This window comes from Xyrauchen texanus, chromosome 34 (genome assembly GCF_025860055.1).
Source record: "Xyrauchen texanus isolate HMW12.3.18 chromosome 34, RBS_HiC_50CHRs, whole genome shotgun sequence".
NCBI lineage: Eukaryota > Metazoa > Chordata > Actinopteri > Cypriniformes > Catostomidae > Xyrauchen > Xyrauchen texanus.
The window spans coordinates 9,019,113-9,043,031 of NC_068309.1; the positions used below are offsets into that span (position 1 = coordinate 9,019,113).

The 23,919-nt window shown below is 36.0% G+C and overlaps 1 protein-coding gene across 11 annotated transcripts in view; it reads right to left on the reverse strand.

Annotated features, from left to right (window-relative positions):
* Positions 1 to 511: 511 nt before the first annotated feature.
* The window catches only part of nedd4l (NEDD4 like E3 ubiquitin protein ligase), a 97,325-nt gene continuing 73,917 nt past the window's right edge, over positions 512 to 23,919 (reverse strand). For all 11 annotated transcript variants that reach the window (XM_052104153.1, XM_052104152.1, XM_052104151.1 and 8 more), the window contains 16 exons: positions 20,939 to 21,136; positions 18,026 to 18,103; positions 11,887 to 11,941; positions 10,396 to 10,454; positions 10,082 to 10,147; positions 9,505 to 9,734; positions 7,600 to 7,721; positions 7,361 to 7,431; positions 6,735 to 6,830; positions 6,560 to 6,633; positions 6,324 to 6,384; positions 6,072 to 6,131; positions 5,669 to 5,776; positions 4,106 to 4,202; positions 3,712 to 3,784; positions 512 to 2,591 (listed from right to left, as the gene is read on the reverse strand). In XM_052104153.1, the coding sequence (XP_051960113.1) occupies positions 2,489 to 2,591; positions 3,712 to 3,784; positions 4,106 to 4,202; positions 5,669 to 5,776; positions 6,072 to 6,131; positions 6,324 to 6,384; positions 6,560 to 6,633; positions 6,735 to 6,830; positions 7,361 to 7,431; positions 7,600 to 7,721; positions 9,505 to 9,734; positions 10,082 to 10,147; positions 10,396 to 10,454; positions 11,887 to 11,941; positions 18,026 to 18,103; positions 20,939 to 21,136 (1,551 nt within the window). In that variant the 3' untranslated portion in view covers positions 512 to 2,488. The remainder of the gene's footprint in view (positions 2,592 to 3,711; positions 3,785 to 4,105; positions 4,203 to 5,668; positions 5,777 to 6,071; positions 6,132 to 6,323; positions 6,385 to 6,559; positions 6,634 to 6,734; positions 6,831 to 7,360; positions 7,432 to 7,599; positions 7,722 to 9,504; positions 9,735 to 10,081; positions 10,148 to 10,395; positions 10,455 to 11,886; positions 11,942 to 18,025; positions 18,104 to 20,938; positions 21,137 to 23,919) is intronic.

Genomic DNA, 23,919 nt, shown 5'->3' on the forward strand with positions numbered 1-23,919 from the left:
TGACATTTTGGAGTTAAGCCAAGTTTAAAGGAATATTCTGGATTCAATACAAGTTAAGCCCAATCACTCACCCCTCCTTTTCCCTGAATGGGCTCAATCCGTAAACATAAAAATTTGCACCATTTCAAAAGCTTTTAAACTTTTAAACCCTCCAAATAGTCCCCCATAAACTTCCATTGTAAGCACCTCACTGTAACCTCGATTTCTGCTTTTTTTTTTTTTTTTTTTTAAGAAAAAGAGGGACTAGTCGATTTTTTTTTTTATAGTAAATCAAAATTATTCCACAAATGCTGTCGATTGAGCTTAAGTTGTATTGAACTCTGAATATTCCTTTAAACTGAAACCTAAAACTAGAATACACTTGCTTTATATACATGCCTTCTTGCTTTGAAAACCCCCATTCGAATAATTACAAAAGTAACATGAATTAGTTGAACATTTACATAAAAATGAGCCCATTGCATTACTTAGGACACCCCAAACAACTACAGCAATACAACAGCACACCATATTCAATTTTCCAGTTTATTTTGAACGAATTATACAAATTGCAAGGTCTTGTGGTGAGCAGGAACCAAAGTAAATGTTCCTCATCAATAAAAAAAGAACTGCCCTACAAAAAAGGAAGGGTAATTTATAACAATAACAATAATCATAATATTATCATATCAGTGGCCTGGAAAGTGTGAGTGAGCAGGTTTACAGATAAAAACCCGGAAAAAGAAAATACAATAAGAACCAGTCTGAAGTTTTACCCCAGATGGAGCTCGCTCTCACACAACTGATCTGGGAACAGTTATCAGCTTGTCTAATTCAACCGTTAATCATTTAAAGTGATAGCTCACCCACAATTGAAAATTCTACAATCATTTACTCCCCCTCATGTTGTTCCAAATGTCCTTTTATTTTCCATGTAATAATAAAAGTCTTATGACTTTGGAACAACATGAGGCCGAGTAAACGACAGAATATTTTTGGGGTGAACTATTCCTTTAAGGAAGAGTAGCCAAACTGACTCTAGATCAGATGGGGCAAGCTATAATCTGAAAGCACTGCTCCATGACTGATATGGTAGCAGCAGGCCACTTATTAACAATTGATATTGCATCAATGTTACTAAGTGCCTTAAAAAGAAATAAAATACATAATCACATTCAAGTTCACAAATAAAAAGGTGACGTGTCCCTAATGTGTGATCAATAAAGTGCCCTTTTATGTGTAGTGATGTTAGAAGAAAAAAGAACAAAAGAAAGACAGATAGAAAGTAGGAAAGAAAGAAAGTTTACGAACTGAAAGTCTACGAGACTTGCAGTGTTAAATCACAGCGCTTTTTAAGATAGCTTCACTCTGTGCCGCTCATTAATAGTTTGATTTAACACATACAGTAGAAGAATCCAATGGTTTCTTTCCCCAAAACAAACTCATTTACAACATTATGAACAGGTTTAATTATAATAATAAAGATAAGAACAATACATATTCTAATAGAAGAAAACCCTCTGCGACAAACTCATTTACATGTTCAATGCATGTCCACATTTATCCGTAGCTTCTTTTCGATTTTACTCTCAACCAAGAAGGAGAATAGCTTTATAATTACTACGTAATCATATTGAAACACAAGATACATGTTCATGCCAGTTTTCATAGCAATACAATAACCATGTTGACCATGTTTTTTTGTTTGTTTGTTTTTTTGACCCACAATGATATGGATATTTATTTGAATATAGCTAGGCCATTGATGCATTTTTGATAACTTTGCTTAAAATAGTAAACCACTTTGTTGGTACAAATATCCATTTACTCAGTAAGAATGATAATAATAACAGCCATAATAAACTATTAAAAACAATTATCAACATCCTGTTGCTTATTGGCTTGCAAAAGAAGATAAAAAAATAATCCTCGATGAAGGAAGTGGAAACTTGGTGTAGTCGGCGGGATAGGTTGAGGATAAGGGTGTATCCTTTATCCAGGCTGTGATTCCTAAGGTAATCTGGTGGTATTAAGCCCTGATAAAAGAGTTCAGCATTACGTTTGTGGTATTGATGTAGAAACATGTCTGGTTACGGTGGTTGTTTTTATGTTGTATCAAGGCCACGCCCACTCTGAGGCCACCCGTTCAAACACTGATGTGTATCAGAGCAAATTCTTTCAATATCTCCGAATCGCTGCTGATTCAAAAGTTGCCATGGCCTCAGAGATAGATTTTAAAATAAAAATGAAAGATTGTTGGTAGTGAATATTGTTTGAAGGATATCGTAGAGCTGTTTGGCGACTCAAAACATGTCCACAGCCAATGGTGTTCCAGCTAAACAGATACATGCATATACTGTGTTGACATCACACACCTGCGACTGCTGACATCTGACTGTACAATGGCAACTTGAGAGTATGTGTATATTTGCGTATACGTGTGTGTTTGATGTTCATGTCTCTGCTTGTCAGTTGTGTTAGGAGATCACATGTGTATGAAGGGATCTGATTAGTCGACGCCCTCGAAGCCTTGGGCGTTCTCTACCGCCATCAAAAGCTTCTCCCGCAGGTCCTCAAACGACTCATAAGTGGGGAGGTCCAGGCGATTAAAGCTGAGAGAAAAACATCATTGAAAACAAACTTATTTCAACATAAAACATTGAAAAGCATTAGTCATTTGAGAGAACATTTTCTAGAGATTTATTTTACCGATTTAGTTTTATTAAGACTGATATGATACCAATAATTGATCTGATAAATGAAATGCAAAACAAATGTGCCATTATTGTTTATTTTATTTCTGTCTGAATCTAAATATGTAGTCCAAGTAAATTAGACTACAAAATAACAAAAACAGTATTCATTACGTTAAAAAATAATTATGAAGAAATGTAGGATAATTTATAATTATTTTATTTTATTATTGCTACTATTTAATCTGTATAACACAATTAAATAATTATAAACTAAAATATTTTTTTATTTTCATTATTTTAATAATAGTATTGTTTTTATCAAAAAATTATAATTTTTTATTATTATGTATAATAATGTCATTTTACTATTCTAAAAATGTATTATAAATAATGAAATAATAATATTGTTATTCTCTATAGTAAATTATTTTTGTTATTATTTATAATCATGTAAATTTACTATTATTTAAAAACAGTATATCATAATATATTATAAATGATGTAATAATAATAATAATGATGATAATGTTTATATATATATATATATATATATATATATATATATATATATATATATATATATATATATATATATATATATATATAAAATTAATTTTATTATTACTATTATTATTTAATATTAAATAGTACTACTACTACTACTACAAATAATAATAATTATTATTGTTATCATTGTTAAAAGTAAATCCAGAGAAGGTGGATCATTTCCAAAAAGATTTTTAATTTTTTTTTTACCAATTTATTGGTACATCTGATATAATAGTGTAGTAGAACATTTTTAATATCAAACCTTAGCAGGTCCAAATATCGAATATACATTTTTCACGAATTGTTTATATATTGGAAATAATCAAAACAACCTGTTTGTTTTACAAAAAAGGAACTATTATTTATACCATAAAAAAATAATAACAAATTAAAAACAAAACAATCAATCATTCTTTAAAAGATATGACAGAAACATGAAGTGGTGTTGTTTCCATAAATAAAGTGGCCATATCCTTACGGGTCTTACCACGTGTGAGCTCGAGGGAGTTTGTCAGGTGTCCCCCATTGCTCTATTGTAAACAACTGCGGCCCATTGGAACCTGCACATAATACAGAGATCACACAATACATCAAGAACCAAAAACATGACAGCAAACTTATTCTATAGATCTAAAGGGGAGAGCTAAGAGCTGAAAACAGAGGAAGCTGCAATAAACATCTTCCTTTACATGAATATCCATTACATCATCAACCACTCAGCAAACTAGGCAAAAACTATTTAATTTAGAAATTTTTTAAAACTATCATAAAGTCTGTATCATCATTTACATTAACTGAAGACAATTGGGATAGATTTACAAAACTGAATAAAATGAAGTTTAGTTGTGGTATTCAGAGAGCTGTGGAAGAATATTATTTACCGTAGAGTTCAGCAAAGCCGTTCATTGGCACTCTGGATGTTCCGGTGACAAACTGCAGAAGTCTGATTCTCTTCTCAGCATCCATTAACAACACAGCCTTAACAGAGACAGAATGACATACACTTTTGGCTAATTTTCATAAGCTTACTCTAATGGCAAGAACAACTTATGCCTTGCAATGCATCCATGAATCAGCAATGTGAGGAAAAACACACTGTCGGAAAAATTGCAATGCTATTGCTTTGAAAAGTTACCCATGTTCCGCCACATATACAAAGGCAGTGTTCAATTTTAAGTATGCATCAGAGGATATTATCCACTAAAAATCTTTTCAACTTTATTTGTATGCAGCTCCAGTGACACAAGGGTGGTGGAGGACAAATCTCAGTTGCTTCCACGTCTGAGACTGGCAACCCACACATCTTATCACGTGGCTTGTTGAGCACGTCACCGCGGAGATATAGCGCATGTGGGGCTCACGCTACTCTCTGCGGCATCCACGCACATCTTACCATGTGCCCCACCGAGAGCGATAACCACATTATAGCGACCACGAGGAGGTTACCCCAAGTGACTCTACCCTTCCTAGCAACCGGGCCAATTTGGTTGCTTAGGAGACCAGGCAGAAGTCACTCAGCACACCCTGGATTCTAACTCAAGACTCCAGGGGTGGTAGTCAGAATCAATACTCACTGAGCTCCTAGGCCCCAATTTTGTCATATTTTTAATCAAAGCGACAGTTGAGAATCGGGAGGAGAAAATGAGATAATGGTAATGTTGTGAGCTAGACATGTCAACATGTAACAAATTTACTTTAGGACCAGTGGAATTTGTATCCACTAGAAACGAAGTTTCAAAGACAACACATTTGCTACATGCACATTTCATGGCGAGTTTGTATGTATTTGAGTTTGTGTATGCAGAAAAAGGGACTGGCTCCAGACTGCTGATAAGAAAGATCTAATACTCTTTCATCAGTGTAAACACGCTACGAGCATAACATCGAACAGACTTTGATCAGTGACTGCCTGCAGTGAACATAGCATGGGGGGCACACAAACATGCATACACACACACACACACACACACACACACACACACACACACACTCATGTTGGTCTACCTATCATTATGAGGACTTTCCATAGACATAATGACTTTTATACTGTACAAACTATAGATTCTATCCTCTAAACCTAACACAACCCCTACACCTAACCCTCACAGAAAACTTTCTGCATTTTTACTTTTTCAATAAAACATTGTTTAGTATGATTTTTAAGCGATTTGAATTATGGGGACACTAGAAATGTCCTCATAAATCACATTTATAGCATAATACCCTTGTAATTACTAATTTGTAACTTACAAAATTGTCCTCGTAAATCACAAAAACGCACACCCACACACACACACACACACACACACACACACACACACACACACACACACACACACACACACACACACACACACACACACACACCCCCACACCCACCCACCCACCCCCACACCCACACACACACACACACACACACACACCCACCCCCTGTGGCTACTTACCTTCCAAAACCACTGTATCACAGGGTGATTTGGGCAGTAACCGTTCTTATAGACCGTGTGCTGTCTCCAGTCATTCACGTCTACATCTCCCAGACCACACATCAACAGCTGAGGAGAGAAAATATATGGCGTGATAAACAACATTATTAACACAGACCAATATTTTTCTACTCTTTACAGTTCTGTCAAACTTTGTAAATGGGATTGTTTTGCCCTTAGCATAAAACTAATTAGATAGGAACACATTATGGTAAAAATATGATCCTTTTAAAATATTACAGACAGAGTCTTGGACTTTTATGAGGATATATGTATATTTCTATAAAAGTAACAGGCATGGAGGATGTAGTCTCCATGACAACGGCGACACTGAGTAATCTGTATGTGGGAAGAGTGCTGTTACCTCCAGTTCGTTTTCATCAAAAATCTTTATCAAGTCGATGGGAGTGAGTTCAGTGAAACCCTGTAAAATGAATATTAAAACACACAATCAAAATTAATTCAAAACATTCTTAAGCTAGTATGTCATCGCATGTGGCATATAGATATCCAAAATAATTGTACAGTGAAATACAGCTATATTTTGCTGCTACCTAGTGGCCACAGCTGAAAATACAGAAAGCTACTTATTGTGTGGGTGGGTGTTATTTTGTACCTCCAAAAAGGCATTCATCTGCTTCTGTACTCTGTTCACAAACCGCCACTGAATCACCAAGCTGTGCAGAGAAAAAATAAAAAATACAATTACACACACATATATACATATATATACACACACATACACACATATATACACATATATATTTATATATACACACACAAGCTGCTGTTACTGAAATGTTACAGACACAATATCAATAGACAATTGTTTGTTTTACATATGTAACTCACTCTATGTATTCCTTTTTGTTGTCATTGGTTACAACCATGTCTGATCCACTTGGCTTCAAATCCACCTGATACGTCTATATATATATATATAAAAAAAAAACAACAACAATTTACACTTACACATTAAAGGATAAACAATTCCAACTCCCTTTACTGTTAAGGCCATACGTGTTACCTGTCCAAAGTTGTCCTCATCAATACAGAACCGCAAGTCCAGTTCTGTGGGGTCGTTTTCTAGTATCCACTTCAGAGAGTTGTAGTATTCACTGTCCTACATGGCACACACACACACACACACATGCACACACACACACACACTCATGTAGTGTTTCCATGTTGGGTACTTTCCATAGACATAATGGTTTTTATACTGTACAAACTTTATATTCTATCCCCTAAACCTAACCCTACCCTAAACCTAAAAGAAAACTTTCTGCATTTTTACATTTTCAATATATAAGCTGTTTTCCTCATGGGGACCGACAAAATGTCCCCACAAGGTCAAAAATTTAGGGGTTTACTGTCCTTATGGGGACATTTGGTCCCCACAAAGTGATAAATACATGCTCACACACGCACACGCACACACACACACACACACACACACACACACACACACACACACACACACACACAGAATTGCAATAGACTAGTAACTTAAGGAGTATGCAACAAAATCAATGCCTTCAAACAACACATTTCAATGATGATTCTGCATTTATAGTTTCAAATAAAAGAAAATTGTGTTGTGATGCTGTTGTACATTAGATAATATCCTAAAATGTGTTCGAATAAACGCACCACTGACTCCATATCATTCAGTGTGATCTGTTTGCCCAGCATCATTTTGTAGAACGGTCGAATAAAGAAACCTATATAAAAAACAAAAACAAGATATTGCCATTTCTTTCAAGGGACAAGACAAAACAAGACAAAACAGATATACCAGGATAAAAAAAAAACTGCAAAAGTAAGCTGCAAAACTATTGAAAACGTCACATGAGAAAGCATAGCATCTCAAAGGTAACAGGCACACATACCATCCAATAGCTTGCCATGATACACAGCCATGCCTGCTACCCGACCGATGAACTTGAAGTATGAGAGGTGATCTTCATTACAGAGGCCGGAGTTCGAATTGATCTGGAGTGTGTAGTTATCTCTGCATCCAGACAAACAAACAAAAAAAAAGAGAGAAGTTAAATGACAGAATGACAATGCCAGTCCCACTGTGTCTTCTAATGAGTGCCACTAAACTTGAATTCAATTGCGGGATCAAACAAGATAACAGACCGTATCTGTAAAACAGTAACAAACATTTGGAAAGATAAAACGAATGACAGGTAGAACGAACAATAGACAGAAGAACAGACAGACAAAGAACAGTAGATAGACAGAACGACAGACAGACAGAACAATAGAACATCATAGATAGATAAATAGACAGACAGAACAATAGACAGAACAACAGACAGAACAATAGAACATGATAGATAGATAGATAGATAGATAGATAGACAGACCAATAGAATGATAGATAAATAGATACGTAGAACGATAGATAGAATGACAGATAGATACGTAGAATGAAAGATAGATACGTAGAACGATAGATAGAACGATAGACAGATAGATACGTAGAACGATAGATAGATAGATACATAGAATGATAGATAGATAGAACGATAGACAGATAGATACGTAGAACGATAGATAGATAGATACATAGAATGATAGATAGATAGAACGATAGACAGATAGATACGTAGAACGATAGATAGATAGATACATAGAATGATAGATAGATAGAACGATAGACAGATAGATACATAGAACGATAGATAGATAGATACATAGAATGATAGATAGATAGAACGATAGACAGATAGATATGTAGAACGATAGATAGATAGATACATAGAATGATAGATAGATAGAACGATAGACAGATAGATATGTAGAACGATAGATAGATAGAATGACAGATAGATTCGTAGAACGATAGATAGAAACGTAGAATGATAGATAGAATGATAAATAGAACGATAGAAAGATATATACGTAGAACGATAGAAAGATAGATACGTAGAACGATAGATAGATAGATAAGTAGAACGATAGATAGATAGATACGTAGAACGATAGATAGATAGATACATAGAACGATAGATAGATAAGTAGAACGATCGATAGATAAAATGATAGACAGATAGATACGTAGAACGATAGATAGAACGATAGATAGATACGTAGAATGATAGATAGATACCTAAAACGATAGATAGATATGTAAAATGATAGATAGAATGATAGACAAAACAACATACAGATATAGATTAAGAGAACGATAAATAGAATGATAGCTAAAGAGATAGACAGACACCTTGACTTTGTGGTAAATAGAATAATAGCTAAAACGACAGAACTATAAAACGAAAGACAGACAGTGAGAACCATAGATAGATAGTACGATACATAGACAGAGTGACCGACAGACAGACAGACACTTTGACTTTGTGGTTTGGCCGTTTGGGTGCGAGCACAGAAAATGCAACAAACGGAAAAAAAACAGAAGGGAGGAGGGAAGCGAGGGAGACAGACAAGATGCAAAGAGAATGACTCAGTGTTTCATTTAATGAAGGAGAAATGTAATACTGGTGTGGCTCTAACAACAGTGTGATTTCAGTCCTAAGGCCTGCCTACAGCTAAATGTTGACACCCTACTACAAAACACCATTAAACAAGCAAGCTAAAAACTGCAAATGAAGGGGAAAAGCTGGTTCACTCAAGTCTGACGTGCTAAAGCAAAGCCTCTTGGATCCACATTAAAGAACATATGGATAAGAGGCTAGAAGTGGAGGTGGGTGGTTCAGGATTTTGGTTCCAGTAAAAGCAAATTATCCAGAAATGTTCAAACTCAAGCACACATACTCAAGGCAACTTACGTGGCTGAGTATTCAAACAGCCCATAATAAGGGTTGAACATCTCCTTGGAGAGCAGGAAGAACCATTCCCTTGCCACGCCTCCATAGTCCAGACCTTTCTCTGATTCAAACTCGATCCACAGACGAGCCTTCAGGTTGTCGGGTTTCTTTAGAGACATGATCCGTCTGTATGATTCTTCGAAGATGTTATTTCTGTGAAGCTTCATCTCAAAACGGTTAGGAATATCTGCCTGTGGAGGGGGGAGAGAGAGAAAGAGGGTCACACTTTGACAACAGACCTGAACATAACAGACAGTTTTATCCTGATATTTATGAAATGTCAGTGATTAAATCACAAAAATGACTAATTGAAATAAACTGGCCTGTTTGTTATCATCAGCTAACAGCTTTAAGCTACAAACTAACACCTTCACTAAGCATCACATTGCCTGAAACAATTACAGTACTGTAAACGCCGGTTCTAACTTGTGAAGAATTATTTAACACCTAGTATGAAAAAAATGCTCTTAGTTTGATTCCAGAAATACAATGTGAGATTCAAGTTTCTGAAATGCTATGAGAGAACGCCGTTTCTCACCGGTTTCTTTAATTTCTTCCTGAAATAGTCGTACTTCTGCTTGAATTCTCTAGAATATGGCACCGCCTAAAACAAGACAGACAAATAACAAATACAGACTCTCAAATACATCAGGGGAACCAAACATTAGTCATTGGACCAGAGCCAAACTTGAGATGGTGTGCTTTTGCGATAATAATGGTGTGCTTTTCCCCTCCCCTCAAAAACAACTAGTTTATTAGAAAGTCTAATAAACACACAAAACAGCCCTTTTTAAAAATATATTTTCACTGTCAAACTCTGATTAGTTACATGTAGAATAAAAGGTCACTCACAGGACCAGTGATGGCAGGACTCTGAAGGCGAGGATCTTCCCACTGCGTCTTTTTGGTGTCTGAGAGGGAGGAGAAGAATTTTGTCAGCCCATATCACCTCTTTCATATAATTGCTTTTATGTTATTTGAGTGACAAAATATATAAGAACTAATTTAGAGGGAAGCTGAAGTTTTCAAGCCTCAAACAAAAGATTCGTTCACATAAACTGATTTGGACGAGATTGAATGCCCATTGGACTAGGCAAAACTTAAGAGCTTATGTTTGTAAACGTGTGTGGCTGACAAACTCGATGGGTATCGTCTGCGGTAGCAGATTTAGAGGTCAATGAACTACATCGAACGCACCTGTGTTTTGGAACGAGACGGGGACGGACAAGGAGGACATGTCCGTGTTTAACGATGCATGAGTAAACTGATCTCTAAACTTGTGTTACCTTAAACATCTAAATAGATATTGATCACACAAGAGAGAGTACAGTTACTTAGGTAAAACAACAAATAGAAACCTGAGAGCATATCTGTGACAGGAACCTACCCTTATGTGTAGGCTTAGTGTTCTACCTTACAAGATACCTCACTTTGGGCAAATTCTAAGACAACATCGGATTTATCCTTCACGCATAAGGCAATCCCGTATTACATTACTATAAGAAAAAAGAAAGAGAAAATCCATCCAAGATGGTGGACGGAGTCAAACGTATTCTTGATTTTAAATATACTTGTATTTTACCGCAAAGTATCAATAAAACAATTGTGCGAGTGACCATTAAGAAAGTTGCTTTAGATATGGAGCATTTCACTTTCACGTTGGTTAGGATGCCGTCTTAGGGGCTGTTCACACTGAAGGCATTTTTGTATCCATCTCACTGTGCAGTCTGAATTGCCCCTTGGCAGGTAGCTGCCTAGGTTACCTACTGTGTATTCAGCGATACAAAAGGTCAAAGCTTACCTTCGAGAGTGTCTTGACGTATCCAAAAAGTAAAGCTTCTTTAACAAATCTATCGTTATTTGCTATTTGCCTTTATTACTTTAAGGTTAACTGGAATCAAATCACTGTGTAAACTATCAGGCCAATTTTAGTAGCCAAAAATGAGAACAAAAGCCAAAAATAATGCTAAAAAAGCTATTTGACTATCATAGGTGAAGTTCATACATTATAATAAACGATTGCTCCTGAAACGGCAAAGTATAGCTAAGGTGGAAGACAAAGTTTGTTTTTTTACAGTAAAATAACTTGTATTTTGTCTTGTTTTTTACCAAAACCTATTGCATGCCTTCCACTGCAATTGTATTTAAATCAGCAAACAGGACATCTTTTAAAAATTATTTCTATTGTATTCCACAGAAGAAAGAAGGACATATGGGTTTGGAACAACATAAGAGAACTATTCCCAATGTAAATAAGGTCAATTTTGACTACATGTTGACTTTAAAGTGTTCCCTTGTTCTGTTTTTATCAACAAAATGAAACCATTTAGTGAGTGTCCTTACTGTGGTCGATGTAGAATGTTCTTCCATCAGCATGCACTCGCTCCTCCCACCCAGGCTGTGGAGAGTTAGAGAAGAAAAGAGAAAGATATTGTTAAGATCATTCGAAACCACAAGACGTGCATTTAAGCACCACAGACACACCAACACAAAAACAACAATGGAGAACGTGACGGGAGGAATAAACAAAGATATGAAGACTCCTTAGTTCTGTGTGGGAGTGGTTCCACAATAAGGTTCCATGCAGAAGAGAGCAGGTTGGTCGTTTATTCATTCGCCCACACTCTTTTGACAAACGCATTCACAACCAGCCACTCATCTTTTTAGTGCGGAGACCCCAAGACCTGCAAGAACTCAAGTTAATACTTGTGTCTGGGGACAAATTACAGCCATTTAAACACATCTTAAAACAGGCCAACAACACATAACCCACAACATCAAGGTAAGCGGTTTCACTGCCCACACAGGGGATCTGAAGAGACAGGACCTTCGTTCACGGCTTAAAGCCTGAGCCAAAATCACCAACGCTCTCGTGCTAAAACGGGCATCAACCAAAACTGGCATTGAATGAAGCACAGGGTGCACGCTGTGCAGTCAAGGATGCAGAGTAGAGGATGGATGGATGGAGAGAGATGGTCAAGATACATGCAGAGATAAGTATAAGGTGAGTTCAGGTAACCTGGGACACTTTTTGCCATTCATTTCAATGACACAATTTAATTAAAATTCACCCGACAGAAAGCGAGAAAGATAAAGATGAAGACAATGTCAGAGACATATAAATAAAAAAAGACAAATCGAGCTCAAGAGCAGGGTTTGGAAAGTAAAAATCCCATTGAAAAGCTTCATGGTGAAAATGTGTGATAATGTAACCTTCCAAGACAGACCTACAAAGAGCTCTGAAACAGCTGATGCAATATGATGCAATAGTATATGCTATACTGGCCAACTAACATGGATTTTATTGATAACTAGAGAGTGAGTGATGTCAATACAAATAAAATTGAACTATATCAACTGAGGTGCATACATAAATGCTCAAATTAAACATTCAATATTTACTCACAACTCACATAAAAATACTTAAAAACAAATGTTTTCAAGTCAGGGTAAGGAGCTTCAGTTTATGTTCACATCAACCATCAGAATGGGTAAAAAATTTGATCTCTGTGCTCTGGACCGTGGCATGATTATTGGTGCCAGATGGGCTGGTTTGAGTATTTCTCTAACTGCTGATCTCCTGGGATTTTCATGCACAACAGTCTCTAGAATTTACTCTGAATGGTGCCAAAAAAATTATAATTCCATTGAGCGGCAGTTCTGTGGACGGAAATGCCTTGTTGATGAGAGAGGTCAACAGAGAATGGCCAGACTGGTTCAAACTGACAAAGTCGATGGTAACTCAGATAGCCACTCTGTACAATTGTGGTGAGAAGAATAGCATCTCTGAACGCTATTCTGAGATGCAGGTTGATGGTGTTTTGGCAGCACGAGGGGGACCTACACAATATTAGGCAGGTGGTTTTAGTGTTGTGGCTGATTGGTGTGTATATGCTGTATATATTAGCACTGTCAGTCGATAACAATTTTGAATCGCGGTTAAATCGCAGATTTTGAAAGTGTTGAAAATTTACTTTATACTTAAATTCATTTATCTCCTTTTTTAGGAAATAAAACCAAAAAAATATGTAACCATATAACATTTTCCAAAAAAAAAACTTTCCACGTAAAAAAGATTCACTAAAATATCACCAATTCAAGTAACATTAAAAATTTCCCAAAGACTAAGTGGGAGGTCGACTAATTAAATAACTAGTCCCCACGTAGGTTGCGTATTCAATGCAATGGGCATTAAATCTCGTAAACTCTCATCCTCCACAATATTGATCAGCTGGCAGACTATATTTGGAGGGTTTAAAAGGCAGAAATGTGAAGCTTATAATTTTATACATTTATAAAATCATATGCATGATAAAACTCTGTTAAAACGTGTGTAATATTTGAGCTGTAAAGATTTTAAAGGGGCTGCGTCATCATGGCAACAAAGTTATAAAATTAAACTTCGACATCTATGGATTTGGACAACATCTAACATTTAACATCTAAGAATTAGCCCCATTCACTTCCATTGTAAGTGCCTCACTGTAACCCATATTTGTACTTTTTGTTTTTACAGAAAAGGGACATGTCAAAATTTATTTTTGTGGCAATCAACATGGTCACAAATGCTGTCGATTGAACTTGTATTGAACCCGAAATATCATATTTAATTGACAAATTCCTGATGAAGTACCACACTTCCCACAATAGCAAAGCAATATCTACAGTGCAAATCCATGGACAAAGAAAGCATGGCAGGCCAGGAGGCAAGAAATTTAGTTAGCTACCTGCTTTATGTTAGTTAACATGGGATGTTGTAGCCTTAGAGTGCAATCAATAAAAAAAACAGACTTTTCTGTTTTTCAATTACTATGCACTATGAATAATATGGCATAATGCTTTTATTCATCTTGTAGATTGTTTGTTTGATTCAAGGTTTAATTTTATTTTAATGCTTATGAAGAAAATGAATAGGAAAATTACTTCAGGAACCCAGCACACAGAAAAAAGTAAGCGGTCACTCTTGAGCTCTATAGAGAACGTGGAAATACTGATAAAGACAAAGAAAAAAGACAACAAGAAAAAAAAAGTGTGACAAGAGTGAGTTAGAACAACAGAAAGGAAAAGAGAGACAGTCATTCATGCCAGTAATGATAAAGAGGGGAGAAGAGGTCAGAGTTGGTGGGCAGGCAGGTAAACACGCAGGCAGAGAGAGGACCGACCTCCTCTGGAAGATTCTGCCACAAACAGCATCGAGCGGAGAGCACAGCATATTCCCCACGCCACCGAGAGACCAGAGAGAAATCACACACACCACCAGCTTGTGAGAAATCACTGCTGTTATTGTTGTGTTAAAGGGAGTCATAAAATTAGCATTTAAAACATCAATCATAAACAAAATGTGATGCTATAAACAATTGTGGATGAGGGGAAAACTTTCCGATGCATTGTTTGCAAAATTATTGTCCCAGAAAATAATTTTGAGTTCTCAAGTAAAAAGTAAACCTTTATAATGGTATAGTTATTATTATTTTACTCCAAGCCTCTTTTCAGATATAATCTTTTAAATGTTGGCTGAGACTTTTCTTTGTACTTTGGTACGTAACTCCAAATGTGGTTCTGGGTCAAAATGACTTTAGGGAGCAGGTCGCGTATGCCTAGATATTTGGTGGAGAAAATGTATATTATTACTTTTATTTTTCCAATTTGCTCTAAGTCCTCGTGGTGGCATAGTTACTCGCCTCAATCCGGATGGTGGAGGATGAATCTCAGTTGCCTCCACGTCTGAGATCGCTAATCCACGCATCTTATCACGTGACTTGTTGAGCGCATTACCGTGAAGAAGTAGTGCGTATGGAGGCTCACGCTATTATCCGCAGCATCCACGCACAACTCACCACGCGTCCCACCAAGAGCGAGAACCACTTATTATAGAGACCACGAGGAGGTTACCCCATGTGACTCTACCCTCCCTAGCAACCGGGCCAATTTGGTTGCTTAGGAGACCTTGCTGGAGTCCCTCAGCACGCCCTGTATTCGAACTTGCGACTCAAGGGGAAGTCACTGTCAATAATCGCTGAGCTACCCAAGCCCCGAAAATCTATATTATTAAATAGAGAGTTCAGACTTCAAACTCTGATTGGACGTTTAAAGGCACAGGAAAAGGACTATAAAAGCTGTGTGTTTAAAAAAAAAAAAATGAAAAAATTGTGCAAACGGATGCAAAACATGTATGGTGAGTATGGCCAGTAGGATTACCAGAATGATATTATCAGAACACACCTTCCTGTAGTAAAAATAACTGTAAAGCACAGCCTACCGTGGCTTATTGCTTTATTAACAGTTTTATTTGATGCAAAAATCCATAAATCAAAGGAATGAATGTTGAAAGGGTTTTGAAGTTTTGGTGCAGATATGCATTTATTTCCATACGTATTTTACATTTCCATGCATGTGCATGACATTGTCAATTTTGCATAAATACATGCATGCAACTTAGATAAGCCCCTGTTCTCTGGTTTGTGCCTGGCATGTATTCCCACTGAAAACCTGAGAAAGGAAGGTGTGATTACAAAACACCGGATTCTAAGTGTCTCTGCTAGGTGAAATGTTATGTTTTTAAAAGAGAGTTTCTTCACAATCTCATCATCCAGACACATAGTGTGTCAACCCTCTTTAAAGGACAGATTAATCAAAATACAATAAACTCTCTCTCTCTCTCTCTCTCTCTCTCTCTCTCTCTCTCTCTCTCTCTCTCTCTCTCTCTCTCACTCACACACACACACACACACACGTTTGTTTTCCTATCCTTATGAGGACTTTCCATAGACAATGATTTTTATACCGTGCAAACTATAGATTCTATCCCCTAAACCTAACATAACCCCTAACCCTAATCATCACAGGAAACTTTCTGCATTTTTACATTTTCAATAAAACATTGTTTAGTATGATTTTTAAGCGATTTGAAATATGGGGACACTAGTCTATGTCCTCATAAAGCACATTTATAGCATAATAACCTTGTGATTACCAGTTTATAACTTACAAAATTGTCCTGGTATATCACACACACACACACACACACACACACACACACACACACACACACACACACACACACACACACACACACAATCACCAGGGATGCTTTGTTCCAGACTATCAAATTTTAGTGATGTTCTGTAGACGGCTCCCTTTCACTATATTTAGGGTGCATTATGGGTAGTCAAGACAAGTCGCTTTTCACAACACACAGTTTCAAAGCAGCTTTACATGAACATTATGCTATAATGTCTGTAATGTACTTGTTGAGCCATTTCATTGATGAACATCATTGAAAATCATGCTTTAAAAAACTAGGTTGAAACAAAAATAAATAATCTAAGATAAACTCAAAAAACAAAAAAGATAAATCATCTCAGATATGCTCTGTTCACACCGTAAATAAATACAATTTGTTTTTCAAATTAGATCTTTAGGACGTTTTAGTAGTAGTGTAATGAATATATAGTGCCTCAGCATTAGCTGCCATAGAGATATTATGGTAACACTTTACGAGAAGGTTACATTTGTTATCATAATTTTACTGCATTTTTTAAATCAAAAGTTGTATATGTTAACAATAGTTAATGCACTATAATCTAACATGAATTAACAATGAACACTTGCATTTTTATTAACTAACAATAAGATTAATAAATGCTGTCAAAAATATATTGTTCATTGTGTTTTTTAAAACTTAACTGATTTAAGTCGGATAATAATAATAATTGTTTTTGTTTTTAAATCCGATTTTGCTGTCAATCTGAACAAAGCCCCAATAAGTCTAACCTAAGTAAATCTAACTCTGTGGGGCAACTTCAAATGAAATAATAGATTGAGGATTTTGTCTATCAACAAAGAAATCTGTAAAACATCATTGCAGAATGCTGGTATTCACATTCTGAAACTATTATAATTTGTTGTCATTAGTTGCAGCCTATTTTTTATTCTGTAAATTTGATTTGTTGTGGGATTGCTGTAATGTCAGTTCTACTCATGTTTATGTGTTACTGTGTTACAACACGTCAGACGAGGGTCCTTAATAGGTCTGTGAAACCTATTCAGAACATGTTCCATTATTATAATCTACAGGACCAGAATCACTTCCATGCATTTTATCCATTTGTCTGCCTATGCGAACAGAACACCATGCTAAAATACTCGGAGAGTGTTTGCTGCACCGCTATTCTGCATCAACACACATAACAGACACAACATACTGTACAATATGAAATCCGCTGACTCCAAATGACTCGAATGAGCCAGTTGTTTTTTTAAAGAATAGGTCAAAAAATCTAATTGATCAGTCCTAATTTAATGAAATATGTGTTTGAATCAGTCTAACAACTCACCTTGTCTTTATACTAAAATAACTATTATGGACTTGTTAAGGGAACAGAATTGTAACCAGAATCACTACATGCCTTCTGGTTCCCATCTCTGGTACTTAACAGGTGAAAGTGTGTTAAATTGTGGGCTGTACTCATTTAATACTCACAGGAAGTGGGCCGAGGTCCCCGGGGTCTAGAGATGCTTTTGTCCTCATGTGAACAGGATACTTTAACCGTGGATCCTCCTGAGGAGAGGGAGAGGGAGAGGGAGAGAGAGAGAGAGAGAGAGAGAGAGAGAGAGAGAGAGAGAGAGAGAGAGAGAGAGAGAGAGAGAGATTGACTTACACAAGCTCAGATTTTCTCAGAAGGGTTTTATGCTTATTCAATGGTAAATTGCATTCAACGTTTCTGCCAAAATGCATCACTTCACCCAAAAGGGAAAACAATACTGGAATGATTGTGTTTCTTTTTCTACGGTAATTACACATACATGACTTTCATAATTTATATAATTGTATCAATTTTCTGAGCATTTCAAAACCACTGGTGGGATTTAATAAAGACCTACACTGTAAATGACCATTTATATTTTACAACATTTTTTAAATGAATAACCTCATTACGGCTTGCTAAAGAAAATCTTATAGCTTTCATTTTATAGCTGTCAAATTAAAAGAAGCCCCAAAGCAGATACAATTAATTTGACACAGAAATGGACAAAGGCAAGTCTGTGTGAGGCAAAATTAGGGCACTGGACAGTAGCTGCAGTTCCACATTCAGACACCAGGTGACACACTGATTCTGAGCATACAACACATGCATGTCACTCAGGGCAGCTACAGGGCACTCAAGTGTGCATGAGTGCCAGTGTGGATCTGGGAAAGTCAGTGTTTTCCAAATACCTTTTACGCATGGCCACGTGGGTTAATGGCTTATGAACATTTAAAAAAAGGTTTTGTATTAGTTTTTAACATCAAAGAGAATAAAAACAGCAACTATGGATTAACACACATTTTACTTCTGTTTCTATCCTTTATTTAGGACACTTTAAAATGCAGGTGCGGATTAAAGGAATGTTCCGGATTCAACACAAGTTAAGGTCAATCGACAGCATTTGTGGCATAATGTTGATTACCACAAAAATTATTTAGACTTGTCCTTTGCTTATTTGAAAAATATATATTTGATAAATTACAAAATAATTACACTGATGGCCAAAAGTTTGGAATAATACACAGATTTTGCTGTTTCGGAAGGAAATTGGTACTTTAATTCACCAAAGTGGCATTCAACTGATCACAAAGTATAGTCAGGATATTCCTGATGTAAAAAACAGCACCATCACTATATGAAAAAAGTAATTTTTGATCAAATCTAGACAGGCCCCATTTCCAGCAGCCATCACTCCAACACCTTATCCTTGAGTTATCATGCTAAATTGATAATTTGGTTCTAGAAAATCACTGGCCATTAAATCAAACACAGTTGAAAGCTGTTTGGTTCATTAAATGAAGCTTAACGTTGTCTTTGTGTTTGTTTTTGAGTTGCCACAGTATGCAATAGACTGGCATGTCTTAAGGTCAATTTTAGGTAAAAATGGCAAAAAAAGAAACCGCTTTCTCTAGAAACTCATCAGTCAATAATTGTTTTGAGGAATGAAGGATATACATTGCTTGAAATTTACAAAGATACAAATTTCATACAAAGGTGTACACTACAGTCTTCAAAGACAACACAACTGTCTCTAACAAGGACAGAAAGAGATGTGGACAGCCAGATTTACAACTAAACAAGAGGATAAGTACATCTCTAGTTTGAGAAATAGATGCCTCACATGTGCTCAGCTGACAGCTTCATTGAATTCTACCCGCTCAACACCAGTTTCATGTACAACAGTAAAGTGAAGCCTCAGGGGTGCAGGCCTTATGGGAAGAATTTTAAAGAAAAAGCCACTTTTGAAACAGAAAAACAAAAGTTTAGAGTGGGCAAAGAACACAGACATTGGACAACAGATAATTGGAAAAGAGTGTTATGGATCTTAACCCCATTGAGCTTTTGTGGGATTAGCTAGACTGTAAGGTGCGTGAGAAGTGCCCGACAAGACAGTCACATCTATGGCAAGTGCTACAGGAAGGGTTGAAATGTCACCAGAGTATATGGACAAACTGACAGCTAGAATGTCAAGAATCTGCAAAGCTGTCATTTTGTTTTCAAATTGTAATAGTACATTTTCATGTTATTAATGTCCTGACTATACATTGTGATCAGTTGAATGCCACTTTGGTGAATAAAAGTACCAATCAATTTCCATAAGAGCAAAGTGTGTATTTAAATTATTATAAATATAATAAATATATTAATATAGATAATTAAAATACATTACACTATTGTGGCAAATGAGTAAAGCTTTGATTAGACAAAACACAATGTCATTTTAGAAGGCAATAAATTGTTTATTTCCATTTAATTTAACATACAGTATGCCTATCATTGGCCTACAGTCCAAAGCAATCAATTTTGCATTTGAATTCTTCAATCTGTCCGAGGTAAACTTGTTGTAGGGTTTTCTAGTGACGCGTCTATATATTCTAGTGTCTCGTTTTGATTGCGTCTCGTCATAAACTCTCAAGTTAAATGTAGTTTTGAAACTAAGAAAAATTCATCTCGAGAACCCTGCATTCATATTTGCGCTATAATAATAATATAGTTCATTGTCCTAACTGTAGGCTGTTTACCGTTGCCAAGTAACATAGCAACTTGGTACTTTAATATGGAATTTAGCCGATGCATGGTCACATGTGTGCATATTCTTTATTTTACAACTTTTACAATTTTCCTTTCTTGAAGTTAATATAGGAATAATTATTGGGAAAAGACTGCCACTGCAAGCAGATGATTCATGTGGATATGGGCTGACAGCCAGACTACCGGGCTACAGGTCAAACACTCCCTGCTGAAGGGAAAAGGAGTGCCATCGTGCCATTTGTACTGTAGTAAACAACCGCTTAAGAGTGAAATATAAATAGATAATAAAATTGACTCAAGCAGTGTACAAACTGTAGCTACGTCAGCGGTCTTACCCAGGTGGTTGTTCTGCTGTTGTGATCGATGAAGAAAGGCCGGGCGTTGGGCGCTATTCTCATTTCCCAGCCGGGGGGTAGGAAGCTCTGGTTTGCTTTGTGCTGGGATTTGGGTGAGCTGTAAGGAGAGGGCTGCGGAGACTGAGGGTTGGAAAATGTGTCCTTCACTGCTCGCCGTATCTGGGAGTTATTGGCTCCCTAAAACAGAAAATGTGACTTATTTAACGTTACTTAGTTCCATGTTTATTTTAAAGAGTCCATTGTTTACATCATTATGTATTTTATTTAAACATAATTTTACTTCCCTGTAATTACATTTTTTACATGTGGGGTTATGTCAGAAATACAAATTATTTACAAAATGCAGAGTTTAATAATAATATGGCACAATACATTTTAAAATCCTGCTAGAATTTTAATTAACACAATCAGAGAGGATTTCACATCTATGCACACTCTCACTTTCTTCCATAACAAATGTTTCCCTTTCAAAACTTTAATTAAAGTTCTCACCCCTGCGTGACCCTGATCATTTATAAATAGGGTGTAACAGGAATTATCGCTCCTTTTTCCTCTGTGACCTCTCAAACACTTGTGAAATATTTACTCAATATTCTGCAAGACCTTCCAACTTCAGATGCAGAAAATGTACCACCTGTCACTTGATTAGTCACAACTGCTTATCTAGTTAATTAATTGTGGGTATTCTTTATTCTGAAAGAAAAACAAACAGAGAGAATAAAATGAGAACAAGGACTGTAACTTGTTCCCAGAGTGTAAATCACTCAGACTGTGGACTACTAAAACTAGCTTGCTTTACAACAAAGGCAGCCTTTGGTCGTGTATCTTACAAAATACATCTTAATTTAAAGAAATTTCAATAAGAAATTGGTTATCTTTTCTGTACTTGAAGGCAGCACTGTATTGAAATCCCTAATATCGCTTCTTATTATTCATTTAAACACTTGACTGCATTAATTCAATGCTTAATGTGCAGAATACATTGCAATTTTGCAATTAATTTTTTACTTTTTGTATTTTATCCCCCTTTTTTTCCCAATTTCGAATGCCCATTTCCCACTACTTAATAGGTCCTCGTGGTGGCGTGGTTACTCACATCAATCTGGGTGGCAGAGGACAAGTCTCTGTTGCCTCTGCTTCTGAGACAGTCCATCCATGCATCTAATCACACTCATTGTGCATGACACCGTAGAGACTCACAGCATGTGGAGGCTCATGCTACTCTCCGCGATCCACGTACAAATTACACACGCCCCATTGAGAGCGAGAACCACTAATCACGACCACGAGGAGGTTACCCCATGTGACTCTACCCTCCCTAGCAACTGGGCCAATTTGGTTGCTTAGGAGACCTGGCTGGAGTCACTCAGCACGCCCTGAATCTGAACTCGCGACTCCAGGGGTCGTAGTCAGCGTAAATACTCTCTAAGCTATCCTGGCCCAATTAGTGTATTTCCTTATATTTTTAAAGAAAATGTAACATTTTTAAAACAAATCTCCCACTGATTTACACTAAGAATGTCTTTTTCAAAATAATAAAATGCATTGTGATAGTAAATTGGTCTTTATCAAACATCTGAGTCATGATTATTCATAGAAGTTAACACGCAAGCTCTGCTGCCTCAGAATTCAGCCAAAAGAAAGTATTTTAGAAGGCAGCATAATTATGGAACAGCCTTCATGTTGGGAGGGCACCTTCGATGCCTTAAAACACTGTATATACAGGCAGCTCGATATGACAACAGGCCCTCTGCCTTTTTGTTAACTACCATGTTTTTCCATGGAAATGTTTGACTGTAATTATCTTTAATTGCTATGAGAGCAAATGCAAGACACTTATTCTCCAACATCTGCAGATTAGCTACAAAAGCTATTGTTTATTCCATTAGCACAGTAATTCTTCTCAGTGGAAGCCATTAGCTCTGGCTGAATGCCATCACTAAAGATAAGGTATTTGCAGTTTTCAAAGAAATTGGCCTATTTGGGGCTAAATACAAGCTAAGCTCAATGGACAGGATGTGTGGTACATAGTTGATTACATTATGACTGTTAAAACAAACCAAAATGCATTAACAGTATTGCATATATTGGAGCAATTCTACATCACTGTAAAAATTTTCAAAAAAACATTAAATTAACACTGTTTCAAAAGCATAGCAATACTGTACTTAAATGTTTTAGCATGAGACTTGTGTAATCTATGGAGGACAAAACATGCAAAAATAATAAATAAATACATAAATAAATAAATGTAATAATAAGAAAATAAATAAATGAATAAATGTCTTGATAAAACAAATATAATTCGTTTTTAATGAAAGTTATTCCTGAATTTATTTTTGTATGACTTTTATTCCTTTATTTATTATTTTCTCTTTTTATTTATTATTTTCTCCTTTTATTTTTATTCTTTCATTTGTTTTGTTTTTTATTATTATTTATTTATGCATTCATTTATTTTTACATTTATTTATTCCCACGTGTATTTATTTCTATATTTAAATATATTTATTCTTACATTTCTGTCTCTTGTATGATAATGATGTGGGCGTGTCCTGCTCACCATTGGTTTATCATAGACTGAAGCGTGCGTTTGATTACTCTTGACTTGTTTTGATGTGACGTCAGGTCATAGCCATATCGTGTGTAAACTAAAGCTATTTGTGGGGTTAAAAACATAAGAGCTTCAGTCAATCCCAGATTTATTGGTTATACTACAATCACAAAATAAATGGGGAGCTGTTTCTTCAACAAATCCACAAAATGAGCAAGTTTCATAAATGATGTGATTTAACTTTATGCTTTTCTTTTTTTTCTGTGTATATAACTCCATACTATTGATTTCTATTGTTATGATTGTTCATTGTAAAAGATACAACCATGCTTCATTTCCCTGATTGTTTATGTATGTATATACAAGTTCTGCAATAAAAATTTTTTTTTTAAACTATAGCTGATGC